Source organism: Colobus angolensis, unplaced genomic scaffold (assembly GCF_000951035.1).
Source record: "Colobus angolensis palliatus isolate OR3802 unplaced genomic scaffold, Cang.pa_1.0 Scaffold13, whole genome shotgun sequence".
In the NCBI taxonomy this organism is placed as follows: Eukaryota; Metazoa; Chordata; class Mammalia; order Primates; family Cercopithecidae; genus Colobus; species Colobus angolensis.
Genome location: NW_012114252.1, coordinates 9,860,802 through 9,883,890, shown reverse-complemented (window position 1 = coordinate 9,883,890; position 23,089 = coordinate 9,860,802). Strand labels below are relative to the sequence as shown.

The window sequence follows — 23,089 nt, the reverse complement described above, 5'->3', positions numbered from 1 at the left end:
GAACCGCCCCCACGATCCAGTCACCTCCCACCAGGTCTCTCCCTAGACACGTGGGGGATTATGGGTATTACAATTTTCTTTTTTCTTTTCTTTCTTTTTTTTTTTTTGAGGCAGAGTTTCGCTTTTGTTGCCCAGGCTGGAGTGCAATGGCATGATCTCGGCTCACCAAATCTCCGCCTCCCAGGTTCAAGCGATTCTCCTGCCTCAACCTCCCAAATAGCTGGGATTATAGGCATGCGCCACCATGCCTGGCTAATTTTGTATTTTTAGTAGAGACAGGGTTTCTCTACATTGGTCAGGCTGGTCTCGAACTTCTGACTTCAGCTGATGTGGCCACCTTGGCCTCCCAAAGTTCTGGGATTACAGGTGTGAGCCACCATACCCGGCCTGGGGATTACAATTTTCAAGATGAGATTGAGGTGGGGACAAAACCAAACCATATCATGGTCCTTTTTCTTTTTTTTTTTAACCAGAGAAATTGTTAGGGAAGGGTCAGTAACAAGGGCAAAGGGGGAGATTCAGAGGAGGAAGGAGGAGATGATGGACAGAGGGCTCCTGAAGCACCCCTTTTAAACACAAACCTTTTTTCAGGGGAGAGGAGGTGGTGGGCGCAGAGACAATTGCACCGCTGGCAAGTGCCTGGGGAGGGCGCCTCTGTCCCCCTGAATCTTTTCCCGCTTGGCGGGAACACTTTCCAAGGCCAGCCGGTTAAAGATATTTCAAAATCTTTATTATTCACTTTCAAAATCAGACCCTAGCTTATTGTTCGTTGGTATTTCCAGTGGTACTAAGAATATGCCACAAACGCAGCATTTGACATTTTAGGAAACAGAGCCACACTCCCCATCTCCCTCGCCCTCCATGGGAGCACTCCAGGCAGGTGGAGCTGAGCAGGGCATCTTCCCATCTTACAGAAAGGCCCTGACATCCAAGCCACGCAGCCTCGGGGGACAGGAGGGGCTCTGCCTGGAGTCCCAGTGTGTTTGATGGCTGCGTTATAAGAGGTCTGGAAAGTGAAGGCCACCCCTTTCTCTTCATTCATCTCTGTGGCCTGTTGGGTGACAGCCACAATGTCCTTACTTCTCCCCTTGAGGTAGAAGCCTTGAACAGGAGGGATAAGGTTTGGGAGCAAACAGGAATCATCTGGAAAGTGTGAGAATCTGTGGGTAAACACTGAGGAAAAGCTTTCCCCTCTCCCAGCCGCAGCAGTGGCTAGAAACAGAGCTTTCACATGAAAGGAGAGGAGCGGTGTCAGGCTCTCCTAGATGGGAGTCTCCCCAACTCTCGGTGCTCAGGCTCCAGGCTGGAATCCCTTGCACCACGCTGCCTGGTCTACACCCCCGTCTACCCAGCTCCAGAGTTCTGGAGTTCTCACAGGGAAAAGGGGTCCAAGAGTGTATAGGAATCTCTGGACGAAGTTGGCAAATGATCAAAGAGGGGAGAGAATTTATCTTTGGAGAATTTCAACTTTTGATTGAATACATCATAATACAGAAGAGTACATACAGGATATATGTAGGACATTTAAAAACCAGTAAAACAGATACCCTGTACCTCCACCCAGCTTCAGAAATTCAAACTCCTGGAGCTTCTGAAGCCCTGGGGTGCCCTGCCCCAGCCCTACCCACTGTCTGTCTTCCCCTGCCCCCAAGGCAACTGTATCCTGATTTGCTTTTATCATTTTTTTTTTTTTTTTGAGACGGAGTCTCGCTCTGTCGCCCAGGCTGGAGTGCAGTGGCCGGATCTCAGCTCACTGCAAGCTCCGCCTCCCGGGTTTATGCCATTCTCCTGCCTCAGCCTCCCGAGTAGCTGGGACTACAGGCGCCCGCCACCTCGCCAGGCTAGCTTTTTGTATTTTTTTTTTTTTAGTAGAGACGGGGTTTTACTGTGTTAGCCAGGATGGTCTTGATCTCCTGACCTCGTGATCCACCCGTCTCGGCCTCCCAAAGTGCTGGGATTACAGGCGTGAGCCACCGCGCCCGGCCTCTTTTATCATTTTGAAGTAGTTTTGAGCTCTGAATTTAGAAATTTCATAATTTAAAATGTCATAATTTGAAATGGCCATTCACATAATCAGGAATAAGATAGGCTAGGAGTGAGTACCTGGCTTTATTCTTTTTTTTTTTGAGACAGAGTTTTGCTGTCGCCCAGACAGATTCGGGTGATCTCCAAGTAGGAGCCTCATCACACCTCCCCCAGGGCTGGAGAAGGGCTCGCCTTGGCTGCTCTCACTGTGTTAAGGGGGTTGGTTTTTTAGAATTATTTGCTAGACTTTTTATGTTTAAGCAAAACAAATGCACTCCTACTTTAAACAGGCCTTAAGAGTTAATATCACCTTCATCTTTATGCACATTTAAGCACAGTAGGGGCCTACCTCCAAAGAGACTGCCTATTTTGCAAAAGATCTCTGTGGTTCTGACAGCTTTATTCATATGAAAAACTGGGGTCAGCCATAGGTTATACAAATGTGGGTTTTACAAAATCTGCATCGATAGTTTTAGGCTGATCAGCTTCCGGATATAATATGGTGCTTCTGTTTAACATCATATTAGCATCGTATGATAGGAACTCTGTGCACAGAACTGCCAAGACAGCAAAAGAGCAAAACTGCCTATAGCCCCATGAAGCACTGAAAGCCTTGTTGAACAGAAAAGTCCATCACGTGGGCTCCGATATGATTGTCTAGGAACAGGGGAAGGCAGAGGATGGCGGGAGCTTCTCCCACCGGGGAGCAGAGCCGTCTCTGATGGGGCAGGGCTGATCAGAAGGGGAAGAAGTGGCTTCCCTGGGCTCCCAAGGAGCAAGAAGCCAGTGCCCGGGGCCCGTTGCCATCACCTCCCAGGGCCCTTGCCTTTGGTGTTCCCAGAGCCTCTGGCAACTCCTCCCTTTACAGCGGGCTGGTGAACACACTGGACAGAGGCGAGGGAAGCTCTCCCAGGCCTTCCCTGATATCCGCAGTCTCCATGCTTCCCTGAGCCTGGGTCTGTCTTTGGTGGATGCAAAGCGGTGTGCAAAGGCTCCATGGCTGCACATCATCTGGGGAAAACCCAACAGCAAATCCAGCTTTCTGCTCAGGTTCCAACTGGCCACCTTTGCAAAGGTGAATTGTCTTCAAGGCGAGTTGAATCTCAGGAGACACTGTGTCACCATGAGCCCACTTTAGCATGTCATGGGGCCATCATCCTGCGTGGCAGGAGAGCACCTTTGATTCCAAGGCCGAGTCTCCCATTCTGTCTGTGGTGATAGCCAGGTGGGCATGGCTTCAGGCAGATGTAGCAGGTTTGAAAAGAAAACTCTGGCCCCACAGGAGAATCGGGCCTGTGTTTCACTGCCACATCCCTCGGGGCTCCCCTCTTGCGCAGACGGCAAGGAGGGCTGGCCTGAAGAGGAGCCGTGGGTGCTGCTGGGTGCGGTGTGGGTGGGATGAGGGAGCAGGACAGTCTCAAGAGGAGTCTGAGGGCCAACCTTGGGGACCTTCTTGCTCTCCTCCCACTGCCTAGGTTGAGGCGAGGCCCGAAGCAGCCAGGGGAGGGCTGAGAACAGGCCTGGCTCAGGGAGCTGACTTTGGCCTCAAGTCCATCACGGCCCTCGGGACCCCGGCCGAGTTACCCTGGCACCTTCTCTGACCCGTCTCCTCAGCCGAAGAGGTGGGCTGCACCAGATAAATGTTCTCTAGTTCCAACATTCCAGGAACCTGCGAGCCCCCTGTGTTTCAGAACAGACAGACCCTTGGGGAGAAGCGCCTGGGCAAGGCTGCTGTCAGCTTGGGGACAGTCCTCTGTGCCTGGGCCAAGTGCGATGCTGGAGGTTTTCTCCAGTCCTTCTGCCCGGAGGTCGTGCAGGACTGTTGCTGCTGCTCCTGTGTCGCTGTGGTGAAGTTGGAGGCCCTGGAATCTGTGGGTCTGGCCATTTGGGGACAGCCCCTTGTCCCTAAACGATTTTTGTGTCCGGGTGAGGACTATGGTAGGTCGTAACTCAATTTGCTGGTGTTAGTCTGGGGAGATTCCTATTGCAGACCTCTCTCCCCTACTCCTCCTCCACACACCTAGGTTCCTTTCTTCTGTACCACTCCAAGTATACTCAGACTCCCAGGGCAGCTCACACAGAACATTTCAGAAAGGTCACAGAACTGATCAACTTCCCTGGGAATTGTGGACTATCAGGGGCCTACACACTCCAGCTAGTTTCTTGGCATTGTGTAAATTTCCAGGATATTTGAAATTCCCATTAGGCAGGGGGTTCAGCAGACCACAACACTGCAGTTAATAAACAAAAGAGGGCTGGGCATGGTGGCTCACGCCTGTAATCCCAGCACTTTGGGAGGCTAAGTGGCGGATCACCTGAGGTCAGCAGTTCGAGACCAGCCTGGCCAACATGGCGAAATCTCTTTTCTACTTAAAATACGAAAATTAGCTGGGTGTAGTGGTGTGTGCTTATAATCCCAGCTACTTGGAAGGCTGAGGCAGGAAAATTGCTTGAACCTGGGAGGAGAGGTTGTAGTAAGCCAAGATGGCGCCACTGCACTCCAACCTGGGCAACAGAGTGAAACTGTGTCTCAAAATAAAAATAAAAATTAAATTAAATTAAATTAAATTAAATTAAATTAAAAAGAGGCCAAAGCCATTGTTTCTGGCCAATGTAGATCCTTCGTGCTTCTCTCATTTGCAGATGTCCGTCCGCTCTGTTAGCCCCCAGGCCCTCCTCTATTAGGGAGCTAAAGACTCCAGGACAGGAGTTTCCTCGCCTTCGCTCCTCATTTTGCCCTTCATCTTCTCCTTCCTCTAGGTCCAGGTGACTAAACGAAGCATGCTCCTGGTTCCTGTGGTGCCCCGCTTTGTGGCTCCTGAGTGCACTCCATTCTGGGCCTGGATCTCATGGTCTCTATCCCTGGCTCTCCCCTTCCCCCTGCCAAGTGTCCTCGTTGAGCCTGTGCCCCACCTCCACTTTCTCACCGGTCCTTACATTTCCTCTGGAAGCCACCACCACTCGGCCCTTGCCCTTGCCCTTCCCAACAGTAGCGCCCCCAACCCTTGACTCTCCCACGTCCCCACTTTAGCTGCCCTCTCCTGATCCTCCTGCCGCCACTCTGCCTCTTCCTCAGGGTTCCATCCTCAGCCCTCCTCTCTCCTAATTCCCTGATTCACTCCATTATCCCGAGAGCAGGACTTGTGATTTGGCTCTCTAGTCCCCGCCTCTGTTCAGACTGATTTCCAACATCCAGTGACCACTTCCCCATCCCTTCTACCTGAATCCCAAGCCTATTCGTGGCATGGTTAAAATGTAGCTGGTGGGGTTGTTTCTCCATCAGACAGGGCTGTATAGGCAGGTTATAAATTCACATGCTTCTGGCAATTTTCATCGCGTGTAAGATTTCAGTCTTAGAGCTGGAATTCTAGTCTGAGCTGGAAAGCCCATTTTGGCATTCTTGGTTCACCCCTTTACAAAAATGCTACTGGCTATTGGTTAGGGGAACTTGGAAGTGAAGAAACTACTCCTGACTCTCACAAATTAAATATCAGGTAAGCTCTCAGGTTAAGATAGAATTCTTAAGTCTATGGTTTAGACACTTCCATTTCTACTTAAGAACAACTGTAGGAACATAAACTCAGGGACTCACAGAATATTCTAAATGACACTGGAGTGTGTTCACAATTTTGTACTCAATTTCCCTAACATCTCCACCTTTCTAACCCAAACTCACTCTAGGTTTATGATTTGGAACTTCATAGGCAGGCTTTCCTTAATGTCAGGAGCAGGGGTCACTACGGACAATCTTCCCTCCTTTTCTCATTTCACAATCTATAATCTGTTCACCCGAAAATTAAGCCCAATCTGTTACCGTGTGCACAAAATCCAAAGGCTAAACCTTTTCTACACCTTAGGAAGCCGAGTCAAGCGGCTCACTGGCGCCCTCCTCTGGTTGGCATGGCTGCACAGGTCTTCCTCGCGGGTGCCATCAGTCTGAAAAGAGTCCCAGTGTCTTGACAAGAGGTGGGGGAGCTCTGAGGTATTCAAACTTCTGCCGGGAATGCCTGTGTCAATGCTTTTGTGTCAATATTTGCAGGAAGCAAGAGTGGGTGAGCTACGCGAACCCCAGTAAGACAGAAAACATGACCAAGCGTGAAAAGGTAGACATGTGTGTGTGTGTGTGACTGTCCAGAAGGTGGTGATGGAGGGAGAGTGGCCTGGCAGTTGCATGACAAGGATGGAGAATCACGGGCCACCACTGCAAAGGTGAGGACTTGGCAGCTGCGAGGAACTGGGAAAGAGGCTCAAAGAACTAAAGAGAACAAACCAAGCCTGTAGTTGTCTCCCAGCTCTGCCACGATTTAGGTCCTCAATCCTCTACTCTCTGAACAACCGACATAAAGGGTCACTAAGGTTCCTGTGGGCAGGACAAAGGTCTCCAAAATACAGTCTCATTCCCAAGGGAATCCTGATTAGCAAACACTCAAGAACAGCTGGCAGGTGTGAACTGAGGCCTCTTAATTAGCTACTTGCAAAGGGGCTAGTTGTTGCCCCCCAGCCCCCAAGGGAGACCTTTGCCTCTGGTTTGGTTTTACTTGGGTAGGTGCTGTGTGAAGGGGTGGCATGCAGGAGGGGGGGTATTTTTGGTTGTTCTCTGCTTGTGCCCCTTTGCACGGGGAACACAGAGAGTGGATTTTGGTTTGCCTCAGAGGTCAGACCCACATGGCTTTGCTCAGCACTCTCAGGAGGTGCTGAATGAGGCCTGGTTAGTGAATGAGGTCAGGGACGTCTCCACCACCGTCAGTCGTTCCTTTCAACCTGAGGTGGCGCAACTCAGATTCAAGGAGGGGCTTGTGCGTGGGACCAGCTGGGCTCCAAGAAAGTCACCTTGACCCCCATTTCTGAGCAGCTCAGTGGCCCCAGGCAGCCTCAGTGAGACCGAGCTTCCAGGTTTCCACAGCTAATGCCACTGACCGGGGGTTCTGCGGGCAGTGCTACTTACAGGAACCAAAGCGCTTCCCTCACTTCAAACAAGCACTCAGTCTTCTGAAGACGGACGAGCAGTGCGGAGGACCTGGTTGACTGGTAAATGCACAGCCTGGAACAGGGCTTTATTTGTACAAGTCTGATAGAAAAATACTGAAGAGTAAAACACATTAAAAACTTTATTGTAAGTATCAACATCTAAATTTGCATCAATTTGATACATCGTTGCTCATTTTGCAGAACATAACAGTTGCACATTGCAAGAGTCAACTTGCTTTGGGTCTTTTCATGCTCAGGGCGGTCCACCCCTGCCTTCCCTCTCCCAGACCTGCATCCCGTCCTCCACAGTCTGCCCTGCCTCCTGCTGCCACAGGTTCAAGACCCAAGCCCTGAGGAGAACCTGCTGCCAGAGGGGCTGACTGGCTACAAGCCGAGAGGGCCAGGCAGCTAGCCCTGCTGCAGGGACGGGGCAGGCAAGGGATCGTTTCTCCTCTTCCCAGGCTGAGCCCGTGCCAGGCCAGCCACAGAGTGCCCTAGTCAGCCCATGTGGCTCCAGAGAGCCTGCTGTTCTTCTCCATCCCATTTCACCTGCAGCCTAGTGGCTAACTCTGGCTATTCTGAGCAAAATTAACCCAAGTTTCATGGAGAACTCCAGAACCTTGAACCAGTGCATGGTTATCACCATTCTTTGTTACTAGATAGAGGAGAAGGTACTGAGGAGTCCCCTGACCTGGAACAGCTCGGGGGAGGATTCAGCTCCCTGTTTCTCCCTCACTCCCAAGAGATTTGAAAACAAGTTTGAGAGAAGAAACAGTAACTAAGAAAGTCCATGAAGAAGGATCTGACATGTTCTTTGTGAAAAAACATCCCCCCCCTCCCCATCACAACGTAGGAGATGACACGTTACAGTAAGAGGGTTACAGCAATTCCCCATCTGGAGTGCCACTCGACTGCCTGCAGAAATCTTCCATTTTAATGCATTTTAAACACATTCAAAACGAGTGATGACTCTCCAACCTAGGGAAAATGCCCAATAAAAAATATAGGTAGAAAATACATGCTAATGTAATGGCAAACTTATTTCCATACTATAACGGCAACAGTCTTGGGGTTGAAGGCAGGGGTGCGGTGGAACCTCCCTCTTCCCACAAGAACATCAGCACCAGAGGTGCTCGGTCCCCGGGCTGATCTGATGGTGGGGACCACGCACTGTCACTCGGTGGCCGGTCCGGTCCCATTGTTGGCCCGGGACTATCAGTGCTGCAGCAGGAAGTTGGTGGCGACATTGAGGTCATTGTTTGAAGCTCTCAGGGCTTCCAAAGCATCACCTCTGGAAAATCCCATCTCCATGAGCCGGGCGACCTGCAGGCAGACAAAACCCAGAAACCTGAGGGCGCTGACGACCCTGCTGCTTATCCCTGGGCCCCAAATGTTCCTCAGGTGAGCCTTGTGGCAAAGGTCAAAACTGTTTACAAAAAAACCATTTTCATTTCAATATGGAATCTGATACTTAAAAATTATACCAGGTACAAATTTTTCAATGTTTACTAGGGGTAGCTGATATACATGCATTCTTGCATGTAACCCTCATTCTACAGACGAAGACATAGGGTTTCTGAGGGTCAAGTGGCCTAGTGGGACCAGGCCTTGGGAGCAGGTCAGCATGAGCTGCCCGGGCTCACTGCCAGGCCACACACCTCAGCGTCAAATGTGATTCCCTATGATGGTGACACACGCTCAGCCCCGGCATCACACTTCTGGTGCCACTGCCACAGAACTGCCTGCCTTGAGTGCTCGGACTACTGTTAACAGCTGTCCTGCTCGCAGCCTGGGGCTTACACAGGCAGCAAAGTGGGGCTGAGCCTGGGGTAACAACCGAGGGAAGGAGGTAGCGAAAGCCACCAGAAGCAGGGGGAGCAGGCGTGCATTGTTTTTGACCACAAATCCTTCTGTGCATATGGAGATTTCCTGTACTTTTCTCTACAGGCAGTCTCCAGTATCGAAATCGGCAGTGTTACTAAAGCTTATTTGCAACCTTTTTTCCCAATTAATGTATTACAAAAATATTCATGGCCCCAGACTGCCACAGGAATACGTTTTTTGTACTTATATTAAAATAAACTGCACTTGCAGTAACATCTCGTAAAAGTCAACAGTCTTGTACATGTTGAGTTTTTCAGTCACTTGTGCATTAAAGAGGCTTTTGTGGGTTCACCTGAGGACTTAGTCAGAGTTTCCAATTTTTTTTTCCGAAAGAGAGCGAGCTACTTAGTGTTACATGGTGGAAAGAGAAGGGGCCCAGTATTGCCACCCCGTCCCCTGCTCAGGGGACTCGGGGTGTGTGAGTGGGGACTATGGCATGGGGTAGCTGGAGGAAGGGACGGGCATGTGTCTCCAGAAAGCCTGCTGTTCTTCCTCTCCATCCCATTTCACCCGCAGCCTAGTGGCTAACTCTGGATATTCTGCGCAAAATTAACCCAAGGACCCAGCAAGGTGAGGAAGAAGGTGCAGCCAGGAGAGAGGCAGGTGGGGGAGGGAACCCCCCAGTGACCACGCAGGCCCAGACCCCTCCTCCCCCAAAGCCTTAGGAAAGAGCTGAGGGCAAACAGGGACACACAGTGGACACTGCTCAGAAGCTGGAGTCCAGCCAGGGCTTTTCCAAACAGAGGTTGCTGCCCATGTCATGGGACCATTCAGTGGGTGAGGACTAGGCTTACAAACGCACGCACTGAGTGTGCTCCTTCCTGGAACGTTGCTTTCAACCCTTAGCACAGGGACAGACGCACAGCCCTGGCTAGGAAGCTACGAAGGGCTGCTAGGTGTCCTCTACATGCCTTGTGGTGGTGAGGGTTGTCTCGGGGCAGCAAGAGGCCCAGCACCTGGGACACTATGGTACCCTCGGGTGACTCACGCTCAGCTGCCCGGGGCTGGTGGACAGCGTACAGCGAAGGCAGAAACCTTCTAGTTTGTTTTCCCGCCAGAGGAGAGAGTGGTGTAGCTGACAAAACAATAGATAACAAAACTAGAAAAGAATTGATTTTGGTTGGCTGGAAAATGATCAGATGGAATTTAACGGAGATACGTACAGTCCTAGACTTCAAAGGTCGGGTAGGATTTGAGAGACCGGACTCGAGAGCATTTTATGTGAAAATTCCTGAGTGCTTTCAGCAGGCCCAGCTTAACTGGCCACACCAGTGATGCGGCTCCTTACACAAGAGTGTGCACAGACACACACACACATGCACACTCCTCATGCATCATATGCACATCAGCTGTGGCTGAGTGCCCTGGCCTTGCTGCCAGGTGGCTGAGAATGCTGCCACCCTGGTGTTCTGCCTCTCATGAGCTGCCATTCGCACAACACCACAGCTCTTGATTTTGCCCTATGAAGTAATCGAGAACAACCCTATTCTCTTTTCCTACATAAAGCGCTTTGCGGGTGACAGCCCTCTCCTTCCTCCCTCAACCCACTGGCTTTTCTCGGCCCCCACCCTGGCCTGTGGGCAGCGCGGCTTGTTCTGCCTGTTGCCGTCTCTGCCCTCTGCCCTGAGCCTGCTGACTCCTCTTCCCCTGGTGAGTCTTGGGGCCCCTGCCCTTTCCCATGTCTCCCAGACTAGAAGGCTCCCAGAGTGAAGTCCTCATGGTCCCACTGCCTTCTGTCCTGGGCTCCCTGCAGCTGTGTCTGTGGGGCAATAGCTTCTCCCCACCGCTGTGAACTCCCAGCATGAGGGCCGTGGCTGCCTTTGCTCATTCCTGTGTTTCAGGATACAGTTCCTTTCAGCCCAGTCCCCTCGCATTTGTGCACACCATCTCAGAACACCGTGCCCAGAACTAAGTGTGACACCATAGGTGTTGTCTCACCGGGGCAATGAGCAGTGGGGCTGCTGCCCTCCGACAGTCTGGCCCTTAGCTTCAATGAGAGCAGAGGAATGCATGAGGAGTGTGCATGTGTGTGTGTGTCTGTGCACACTCTTGTGTAAGGAGCCGCGTCACTGGTGTGGCCAGTTAAGCTGGGCCTGCTGAAAGCACTCAGGAATTTTCACATAAAATGCTCTCGAGTCCGGTCTCTCAAATCCTACCCGACCTTTGAAGTCTAGGACTGTACGTATCTCCGTTAAATTCCATCTGATCATTTTCCAGCCAACCAAAATCAATTCTTTTCAATTCTAGTTTTGTTATCTGCTGTTAATCATCTCCCTCAAACTTGCATCATGCCTAAATTTGATTAGTAAACCTCTACAACTTCGTTCAAGTTATTATTGATGAAAATGTCAAACAGGTCAGGTCAAACAGTCCAGAACTCTGTGTTCAAGGGGTTAATGAACATTTTCAATCAGTTTCAAACCCACTTTATTGCACTATCATTATCCATTCTGCATGTCACCAACATCTCTCATAAGCTGACGAGATATTGTCAAAGGTCTTGGTGACATCTTGCCAACGGCATTGGTTTGGTGTCCTAGGCCACAGCTCTCTTTTCAATGTTCACAAATCATCTATTTGATAATAATCTGTTCTGGCTTTTGCCAGACGTGAAACTTCAATTCTGCCATTCGGTTCTCAGAATTCACACTTTCCTTTTCCTTAGGAACATTTTCAAGCTAAGTGCTTTCTCAAGCCTCCACCAGGTTGCACAGGGAGAGGGGCTGGAGGACTCAGGTTGGATATGTATCACGTGGAAGGAAAACTCTCTCTGATCAAGGTGGTCTTTCCAATCTTGGGTTGAAATAACCTGTATGATGTTTCCTCCAGTTACTTCCAGTTAACGACCACTGTCACTGGTGGAGGTAACTCAGGCCAGATGGGAGGTGGCCTGCCTTCCTTCCACCTGTTATCCACCACCATGATGCCATGGCCTCCAAACAACTTGGCCACTCTTAATGACATTTATTTAAATGGCTTGGAAAAGCTACCTTTACTACTACCTGTAGTACTTCAAGCACAGCTGAGGACTGGCTGCTTCTTTGCACCCAGCCAGCAGAAACAAATCCATCTGCTGTCCACACTCAGCAACTTGGAGATTTGGTAAATCACGATTCATAATCTGGAGTGATGAAGTGTGACCTTAGGCCACAGCTCCACCTGGCACTTGAGCTCTCCCTCCACTGATGATGCATCTGGCTTGGAATCCAGAGGATGCTGATAATGGGCTGGCTGCACACAGGCCACCAAGACAGGAGAGCAGCACGGACTGCACGCAGGCCCTGCCCTGGAGAGGGAAGAAGTCCTTAGGTCTGGGATGGCTGGGCTGGGCTGTAAGTCATGTAGGTGACATCCTAGAGCAAGAACAAAAGTTTTCCACGTACACGAGATTTCCTTCTGAGTTCATTCTCTCTCAGACATGAACAACATGTGCCATGGTGCTGGCTTTGACAACTAAGACCGGCTTTTCACAGGTCTCGGCAGAAGAGAGTGCCTGCTGTCACAAGCTTGCAGCAGGTTTGCTCTTCATCCTCTGAGGGGTGGATCATGTTCCTTTAGCCAAAGCTGGCTTCAGAGCTTTATGCAATTTTTATGGGTGAGAAGACAAGTGTGATAGGAGAACTTTCATTGCCCACTGACCTGTATTTTCACCAGATTAAAAACAACTGCTAAGTAGCAATAATGTTAGCACAGTTCTTTAAAAAGAATAAACAATTATGCTAAGAAATGGTACCTGAAAGTGTCCTCTAGTGTCCAAAACTAAACATTCATGGCAAACTGAAATTGCATGCTTCGGCTTGGGTATGCGACGACAACCAGCCAGCAAGGACGACGAGGGTCAGGGGATAGGTGTTCCGATGGGTGCTTACCCAATACTCCCCAGTGGAGGGCTGCGGTGCAGTGCTCGCAGCCCTGCAAGTTAGCCAAGTGGCCCCTGCTGTCCTTTCTCTATGTAGTTTCAGTGGTTCACAATATAGACAGTAAGAACTGGAGTAAAAAGTAGCAACACAAGAACAGTTGTCTACAGGGCTCTTTGGCAGACACTATTACTGCTGGCTCTTACTATTCATCTGCTTAGAGAAGCCCAGCACACCCAATCCCTGCCCATCTCATTACAGTCTCTCCTGGGAAAGCTCATTTAGCATGTGAAGCATCAACTCCTGTGCTCAAATTACAGAAAGATGAAATCGAGGCCTGTGCAGATGTGCAGTCAGGTAAGCAAAACATATGTTAAGCATTCCTAATCTGAAAATTCAAAATCGAAAATGCTCCAGAATTTGAAACTTTTTGAGTACCAACATGGCGGTACAAATGGAAAAAGTTCCACACCTGACCTCATGTGATGGGCTGCAGTCAAAACGCAGGCCACAACACGTAGTTTATTCAGTGTCTCCAAGGGAAAAGAGACCCTCTCACCCTCCTTCAGCTGTGACGTGCCTTTTCTGCACGTGCCCCGATTCCCCCACACAAGCACATGCCAGTGGGCAGGTTCCCCACAACGCCCTGCATGGGGCCAAAACCCACGTGCATCACTCACTGTGTTTTTTTGCTTACTTTCTGCTCTGTGTTATAAAAATGTTGTTAAAATATCTAAAAGGCCTGCAGATACCCTTCTGGGTAACAGTGATAAGAAAAAGATTTATGTTTCTCTATAGCATAGAAAGTCAAGCTGTTGGAGAAAGTGGAGAGCAGTGTGAGTGTAAAATGTCTTACAGGAGAGTATGGAGTTGGAGTGACCACCAGATAGGACCTAAAGAAACAGAAGGATAAACTGTCGAAGTTCTGTGCTAAAGTGATAAACAGAAATTAATGAAAAATAGAGGAACACTGCATAAAGCTAAAAATGAAGATCCTGATCATGTACTGAGGATGAATCCCTTGGTGTTGCAGTGAACACCTGCCACTTAATGCTATGTGGGTCAGGAAACAAGCAAGGATCTATCAGGATGAATCGAAAATGAAAGGGAACTATGAATATTCAACATGTTGGCTGCAGAAATTTAAGAAAAAACACGGAACTAAATTTTTTACTGTGGTGATAAAGCATCATGAAGCAGCAAAGAAATTCACTGTTGAGTTTGCCAAGGTCATTGCTGACGAAAATCTGATGCCAGAACAAGTCTATAATGCTGATGGAATCACTGTTTTGGTTTATTGTTCCAGAAAGACACAAACTACAGGTGATGAGACAGCCCCTCCAGGAACTGAAGACACCAAGGGCAGAACAACTCTGCTGGGATGTGCTAACGCAGAGGCATGTATAAGCGTAAACTTGCATGACAGGCAAAAGCTTGTGTCCTTGCTGTTTTCAAGGAGTGAATTTCTTACCAGACCATCATTATGTTAACAAAAAGTCATGTTTAACTAGGGGTATCTTTTCTGATTGGCCTCACAAACATTTTGGACCTGTGGCTTGTGCTCACTGGAGGGAAGCTGGGCTGCATGATGACTGAAACATTTTGTTATTCCTTGACAACTTTTCCGTTCATCCTCCAGCTGAAATGCTCATCAAAAATAATGTTTATGCCATGTACTTTTCCCCAAATGTGACTTCATTCATTCAGCCCTGTGGCCAAGGTATTCTTAGATCAACGAAGGATAAATATAAAAGTACCTTCTTGAACAACATGCGCAGCAATGAATGGGTACGAAGATTTTCAAGAGGTGTTTAGTGTGAAGGATGCCATACGTGCTGTTGCCAATGCAATCAACACAGTGACTCAAAACACAGCTATGCAAGCCTGGCACAATCTCTGGCCTCTGCTATGTTCAGTGATGATGATGAACGAGGTGGTGACTTTGAAGGATTCCACATGTCAAGTGAGGATAAAATGATGTACCTTTGGAGTCTGTCAGTAAGCTGGAAGACGTGGATGTTGAAGTTTTATTTTATTTTTGAGACACAGTCTCACTGGGTCACCCAGGTTAGAGTGCAGTGGCGTGGTATCGGCTCACTGCAACCTCCACCTCCTGGGTTCAAGCCATTCTCCTGCTTCAGCCTCCCAAGTAGCTGGGACTACAGGCATGCGCCACCATGACCGGCTAATTTTTGTGTTTTTGTGTTTTACTATGTTGGCCAGGCTGGTCTTGAACTCTTGACCTCAAGTGATCTGCCCACTTCGGCCTCCCAACATGCTGAAATTACAGGCGTGAGCCAGATATTGAAGTTTTTAACATCGATAAGGGGGCTCCAGCTGTTCATCAATTGACCCATGGTGAAATAGCTGAGATGGTTCTGAGTCAAGGTGATTGTGACAACAGTGATGATGGAGATGATGTTAACACTGCAGAAAAAGTGTCTACAGACGACACGGTGAAAATGTGTGATGGGCTTACTGAAGGACTAGAGCAGCATGCATTTTGGATAAGGGGTACTCAATTGTAGGGACAGAAAACCAGGTTCATGTTTCTGTTAAATAAAAATGCAGGGGAGGCCGTATGCTGTCTCAGATCTGCCTCCAGTGCTGGGTGGCAGGGGGACCCCAGCTCTGGAGTTGGCCCCGTGTGACCACATGCAGGGGACCAGGCTCTGGCTCTCTGTTTCCTCGCAGTTTGGGAGATGAGAGGGATGCATGTGAGAAGCCCAGAATAGTGATGGGCACATGACAAGCCCTCAATAAACATGACCTCTCAGGACCACTATTATCCTATGGAGGGCAGCAGGGTCAGGTGTGTGGTGTGCCCTAGTGAAGTCAAAAAGACAGGAGCAATCTTTTTAAATGGTGAGCATAACATTCTAACAAAAAGTCTGTGTTGTTCTAGTGACTCCTGGAAACACTTTATGTATTTATAAAGTTTAGCAAATACACAACTCTGATGACTATATAAATAATGGTATTTATAGATGGTCAGCCCATCTCTCTCCCTATCGAAAGCACCATATTTTAGCCACAACACACATTAACTCACATTGAAACCCTGAACTATTTCATTTTCTCTGCATGCTGCTTCCTGTCTTTGTAGTTCAGCTACTGGGATGAGAAGCATCAGAACTCACCACCAGCACCTGATCCGATCTAACATCCACAGGAAGAGAAAGTTTCAATGTAAAATCTCCTGATGTCAAGTTGTTCAAGTACAGGAATGAATATTTACAGACGGTCTCCTCTGCTCTAAGGACTGGCACTAGGTACTTGCATGAGTTGGGTACTGGGTTAGGGCCTTGCATTGATGTGGTCTCCCTCACAGATGATGAGCTCCCTGAGGGCGGGCACTAGGTCTGGCTTGCTTCCTCCCAACACAGAGCCTGACACACCCGTGCCCAGCACCAGTTAGAGAAGGCTGAATGTGAAGATCAAAAGTGACCAATAAACATGTGGAGGACAAAATGAGAATGCTGGGAGGACAATAAGACTCTGGAAAAGACCGTGCTAGGACAGACACCTGTTCTGGCGTGAGTGGAGGCAATGGCGAGGCGAGGCGAGGCGCGGCGCAGCATGCTGCAACTCCGTCAGCCTTGGCTTGATGGGCTTGCGGTCATTGGTCTGGAAAATTTTAAAAATGTCCCAAAGAAATTTTCTAAAACGGTATTCTTTCAACATTCCCTCTCCATCTCAGAGCACAGTCAGTACCTTCCTCCTGCGCAGGCATCACAGGAAGTTTCTGCCTAAAAATCCTCACCACAAAATATCAGATTAGAGTGCAGCTTGGTTTCTAGCCCCTACATCGAAATGATTCCTTCCTCTAACCTCATTGAGAAGCCAGCTCTAGCTGGGTTCACCTCCAGCATGCTATGCTTTCCTGTCTTCCACATCTATTTATTTCTTATTTCTAGACACTAACATTCCCCAAATGTAACATCCAGAGCCTGCTTTCTGTAACAGGAAACCTGACTTCCAGAGGTGAGGAGCAGAGATGAGGCCACTCAGAGGACACCAGGGGGCGGCTGGTGCTGCGGCAACAGCAAACTCCAGCTCCATCCTCAGGCGGATGAAGACCGCTCTGGAGGTGTCCAGGGTGCCCCACCAGAGCCCCCACAGGGATGAAGACCCACTTGGAAGTGTAGGGTACACCAATGGAGCAAGGCGTGACTCCATCAGCTGCCTTTCATCACAAGCTCCTGAACCACAGGCGTCAGCAGCCCTCCCTCCACCAGCCCTGGTGTGACGCTTCCGCATGGCTGGCTGACCAAGGCAGACGAGCATGACAGAAACAGGCGTTGCCACAAGAGCACTGTCACCGTCACCTGACAATATTCCAAAGGAGCAAGATGGAATACATTCCCCTATAATGTGCTTTTCAGAGAACTCACTGAATGAGGAAAACACCCTAGAGATGGAAATAAATCTGTACCAGTTTCTCTTTCCTTATTTTTTATTTTTAAACATCTTCTATGATTGGGATGTGTGTCCCTACTACCTTAAGATAAGTCTCATTTAAGAAAATGCCAGCCTGGGCGACCCTTGTCTCCACCAAAACAAAAAAAAATTAGCTGGGCATGGTGGCATGTGCCTGTAGTCCCAGCTACTCAGGAGGCGGGGTTGGGAGGATGGCTTGAACCCAGGAGGTCGAGGGTGCAGCGAGCAGTGAGCCATGTAGCACTACTGCACTCCAGCTTGGGATACAGAGCAAGACCATGTCTCAAAAAAAAAAAAAAAAAGAGAAAAGAAAATACATGAAATCCCACTTTGGTATTTTACTTGCAATTCAACTCCTCTTTGACATGAGTAAAATGGGACATTCATTCCAATGAGATTTCTAGCAACTCCCCTCAGTGAAATATTCCTCTTGGTTTATTCAAACTAGAGTGTGGTTTTCTTTAACTTCCCTTTTAGCTAAGCGCGTCAAAAACAAATTTTTTGGGGGTTTTTACTTCCCATATTCTGACACTTGCAGAAAGTGATGCCCACCTGAAGACGGTCCCCACCCGATCCTGAGCTCACACTGGGTGCAGGGTAGCACGCACACCCTGTTGGGGGAGCCCAGATGTGCTGGGCCTGCCTCACCCACTGCTGTCATAGCAACTGGCACCGGTTACCAGTCGGCACCAGCCGCCCACCCCCACGCGGACGCATGGTTGAGGCCCTTGCAAGGCAGTGAAGCCCCCACTCCCTTTCCCTATCTGACCACTCTCTTCCTTGGGAGAACGGCAGAACCCCCTCCTTTCACATCTCTTGGCTGAACTCAGGTTTCTGGTTATTATATACCCCTGCCAGGGCTCTGGGCTGCTTTGAGATCAAGTGTGTCTAGGGCCTCGTCAGGGTCTGGCATGGAGCAGGTCTTCAGTGAAGGCTGGCCGAGCTCCTTTGTGTACATCTCTCAGAGCACCCAGCAGAATGAGACACCCCACACAAGTTGGCTGCTATTTGAGTACCACCTAGTATTTCACTGTAACACATCTAACTTTGGGATCTTGTTAGAAAACATTTTCAATCCACTAGAGCAAGCAATGGAAAAATCTGGCACAATACCACTCTCTAGCACAGTTTTGACGTGAAAACAAGAGTTCTGAAAGGGAAGTTTACTGGCCACACCTTCGTGTTCAACCCCTCTCCAACCGATGCTGGGGCATCTATGTGTATCAGGCTTTTCACAGGGTAGGAAACAAGGCAGACCTGCCCCAGCCCTCAGGGAGCTTGCTGTCCACAGGGAGACCAGATGCCATGGGAGGCTAACCCAATACCCAATGTGCTGCCATGCTTGGCTACTCAGAGCAGAAGCACAAGTGTGTCTCAAAACCAATAAATATTAGATCCCTGCTTTCAGGACGTGAACATTTTAGGAGTTTAGGTGGGTTTTCTAGAAATAGCGGTAAGGATTCCTGAGATGAGAAGAGAGGAGACAGCCTCATTAAGATTTAGATTCTCTAATACTAAATACATTTTGCTATTTATCAGCTAAGAGTGAAAGCACCTTGTGGGTTTAAAGCCATTCTCTCTACTTGGGCTAATGGATATCTCAGACATAAACAGAATCCACACGACATGTCATGTGAATTAAACAAAAATTATGGGAGGCCATTGTTTTGAGCTCCAACAAACCAGAAGACCAAACTAAATGGAGTCACTCGTGCTAAATGCCACATAATCAAACTGAAACTTTAGGGAAGCAGGCAGATGCCAAAACAAAAAGACCTGCTTTTTCTAAAAATACGAGATCCCAGACTACACGAGTCAGCATAATAAGGAACTCCCCTCTGCTTTAACCTTTAAAAAAAAAGCAACCTGAAGTAACTCAATGTTAACCTATCAGTTATTTTTCTATTGTTCTGTTTCCTTCTTACAAAATGCACTGTTTCAGTACTGCCTGGCGGGAGCTCACACTCTGTTTTGTAGAACGCAGGCCGCACTAATTCGTAAGCTGCAAATAAAAGCCAAATAGATCTGTCACTAAATTTGCTGTAATTCTGTCATTTGACATGCATTACAAATGTATTATTAATATTAATGCACCAAATGGTAACATCTCTTGTCTGGGCAGTTGCGCCATGTTTCCTGGGCCTGGATGGAGAAAATTATATGACTATAACCTGCCCCCTCCTCTGTGTCTAGTCCATCCTCTTGGGAAACCCAGTGATGGTGTTTCTTGTGCAAGATCCTGCATGGTTCCTTAGTGTCTAGAGCATAACCACATGCCACACATCAGACCCTTGGCGAGCCTCTCTGGCCTCCTTCCTGTCCAGCTTCTAGAATCCCAGGCAGTGCCCTGGCCCGCCAGTCCCCTCCACTCCAGCCCACCCATCCATGGCTCCCCATCTCCAATGTACTTGTCCTCAAGCCCCTTCTCTGCAACACCACTGCCCTGACGGCCTTTCTTGGCCTCAGCAGCACCTGAACACTTCCACATGTTGTTTGTCCACCTGTCTCCCTGCCCTGGGCTCACAACTCCTCAGGGCTGGACATTCCGCCTTATCCATCTCAGTGTTTTCAGAACTTAGCACAGCGCTTAGCCCTGGTGCAGAGCAGACAGCTGGTCACTGTTGGCTAAAGGAAGGAAAGACATGAATGGGAGAGAAGAAGCTGAAATTTGCTCATCTTCCTTTTGCTAAGTCCCAGCTTTGGTCTAGTCTTATTTAACTTTCTTGTCTGATTTTACCTAACAGTCATTTTCTAAGCTTTGGGAGGGTTCAGAAGAGATACGCTTGATGAGTTTTTTCCCCCTTTGTTTTTTTTTTTTTTTTTGAGACGGAGTCTCGCTCTGTCACCCAGGCTGGAGTGCAGTGGCGCCATCTCGGCTCACTGCAAGCTTCGCCTCCTGGGTTCACGCCATTCTCCTGCCTCAGCCTCCTGAGTAGCTGGGACTACAGGCACCCGCCACCGCGCCCGGCTAATTTTTTTTTGTATTTTTAGTAGAGACAGGGTTTCACCATGGTCTCGATCTCCTGACCTCGTGATCCGCCCGCCTCCGCCTCCCAATTTTTTTCTTTTTTTGATAGAGTCTCGCTCGTCGCCCAGGCTGGAGTGCAGTGGCCGGATCTCAGCTCCCTGCAAGCTCCGCCTCCCGAGTTCACGCCATTCTCCTGCCTGAGCCTCCCGAGTATCTGGGACTACAGGCGACCGCCACCACGCCCGGCTAATTTTTTGTATTTTTAGTAGAGACGGGGTTTCACCGTGTTAGCCAGGATGGCCTCGATCTCCTGACCTCATGATCCGCCCGCCTCAACCTCCCAAAGTGCTGAGATTACAGGCATGAGCCACCATGCCCGGCCTCCCTCTTTGGTTTTAAAAAAATCAGAAGCAAATATGAGAAAAATGTAATCATTTGTTAATTTTGAGTATGAGTTGTAGTAGTATAAAGATACCTGTTTTTTTTTTAAAAAAATAAATAAATAAAAAAGAGAGAGATGGAATAATGGATATACTTATTATTATTATTATTATTATTATTATTTTGAGACGGAGTCTTGCTCTGTCACCCAGGCTGGAGTGCAGTGGTGTGATCTCGGCTCACTGCAAGCTCTGCCTCTCGGGTTCAGGCCATTCTCCTGCCTCAGCCTCCTGAGTAGCTGGGACTACAGGCGCCCATCACCACGCCCGGCTATTTTTTATTTTTTTATTTTTTAGTAGGGACAGGGTTTCACTGTGTTAGCCAGGATGGTCTCAATCTCCTGACCTCGTGATCCGCCCACCTTGGCCTCTCAAAGTGCTGTGATCACAGGCATGAGCCATCGTGCCTAGCCTGGATATACTTATTTCTAAGACAGCAGATATTTGAGCACATTTGATTACTCAAAAGAGTTTTACCAAGTGGCCTTTGGTTTGGCATTTTTGTTATTGTTGACAAACAGTTTTTATTTATTTTCTTCCTCCTCCTCCTCCTCCTCTTTCTTGCCTAGCTTTCTCTGGGCAACCCTGGCAGGACCTTCTTGCCACCCATTTTCCCTTTAGACTCAGAGCCGGTGACACCGCCTGTCCTTCTCCAGCAGCTTCCCCACCTTGCTGTCCTAAGGCTGCTTCTCACGGTCACTGATTCCACAGCTCACCCAGCTTGTCTACACATCTCCAAAAGCAATCCCAGGGTCTATGGATTTGATGCTGGGGATTCTGAACAGGACAGGCAGTAGTCTTTCGGGGGCATTAGGGGGGCCTTCTCTTCGCCTCCCTTAGCTGGTCCATAATCCTTCATTTTCCTCCCACAGCCAACTTTATCCACCTTTGTCCTTTCATCAAATTTAGACTTCTCTTTCCCCAGATGTTATCTTTCAACTCTAAGAGCACTTGGAAAGTTCTGTGAAATTGGTAGGAACTTGTGGGGTTTTCTTCTGATCTTCCTCCCCGCACGCCTGCACAGGGAAGGCATGAGCAGACATCACGTCCTGTGGTTTCCGGGGGTCGCTGTCGACCATCTAGCTGGCAGGCCAGGCAGCACAGGGTGCACTGTGTGGCTTGGCACTCTCTAGTCTCGCACCGCCTGCCTGCACAGCAGCCTCCTTCTTGGGATAGTCTTAAATGGGGCTGGGGTGGCATTTCTGAGGGGTGATGAATTGGCAGAGGTGCCGTGGGTTTACTCACCAAAAAGTGGGAGTGGATTCTGAAGAACTAAAAGTCTTGAATCTTAATAACAGCAAAAACAGCAAAAGTAGAAAAGGTGGCAAAAGATTTCTATGGCTATCAAACTATTATTGGATTTATTAAAGGATGCACATTCTTCTTAGAATCTTCTGCTTTCAAAGTACATGGCATACATTTCATGTCTACCAGGTTTTCTTGAACTCTCACTAAATTCCTAAAGTATTTGTTTACAGCAGAAAAAAACTAAAATAATCATTTCCATTTTTCTTGGCTTAAAAAGTTACTGAGTTTCTCAATGCAGTAAAATCACATGGCTCTGATATTTAAAAGAAGAAAATACAAACATTTAATTGAAAAATTAAGCAAAAAAAAGCTTTTGTTAATTCAAGCTATCTTAACACATTATTAACAAATATTTTAGACAGTGGTTAAACAAACTGGCCAAGAGATTATAAAATATAAATTTATAAATTTTTTTGTAAGCATCTTGAGGGCAAGAACAGTACCATTTTCATCTTTTATAATCTCTATAGTACCCACTGCAAGAAACACCAAGAGCCTGCAGAATGAATAATGCCAGTAGGAACCTTGCGTCTTTAAGGCAACAATGGTTTATAACAGCTGTTTGCAGGATAATCAAGAAACATCAAAAACAAGATTTCGAAAATCAATGTATAAGAAAGCGTGTGTTAAAAACAACCCCTCACGTTTTTACAACTTCTCATAACAGCACAAGGAAGAAATTAAGTGTTGTTTTAAACTGATGTTGACCACATGTAACCTCGCTGTTGTCATTCTGGGATGATCAAGGAAAAATGACTCATTAAAAAAAAAAAAAAAACAACCCTGAAGACTTCAATCACACACATACTCCTTTTTCTCCCTTTTTGACACTTTTTTTTTCTGAAGTGCCCAAACTGAGAAATATATCACCTTTAAATACCTCATCTTAACGGCTGCCCCATGAGGAATGTGACTCACTGCTGTATCAAGTAAACAGTAATATAACAGAATTTTGATACTTCTTTTCAGCGAATTTGACAGCAGTATCTTATTTTTTAAACATATTATAGAAAGATTTTACACATGGCAGGTTATTGGACTTTTCTTATCCATGGGGATAACCTTTGTCTATAAATTCTCTAGTGGAGGTAGAAGAGGAAAACTGTGGCTCCATACTCTACCTGTTAATCCTGAAGAGCTGCTGAAACCATCAGTCCGCATGGAGAAGCCGCAAGCGGGAGGGGTTGGATCAATTCAAT

At 48.1% G+C, this 23,089-nt stretch overlaps 1 protein-coding gene across 2 annotated transcripts in view; it reads right to left on the bottom strand.

Annotated features, from left to right (window-relative positions):
* Positions 1 to 7,111: 7,111 nt before the first annotated feature.
* The window catches only part of UBAC2 (UBA domain containing 2), a 183,841-nt gene continuing 167,863 nt past the window's right edge, over positions 7,112 to 23,089 (bottom strand). The window contains exon 9 of one of the 2 annotated variants that reach the window (XM_011933826.1): positions 7,112 to 8,316. In XM_011933826.1, coding sequence (XP_011789216.1) covers positions 8,209 to 8,316 — 108 coding nt within the window. In that variant the 3' untranslated portion in view covers positions 7,112 to 8,208. The remainder of the gene's footprint in view (positions 8,317 to 23,089) is intronic. The other variant, XM_011933827.1, reaches the window with a different exon arrangement.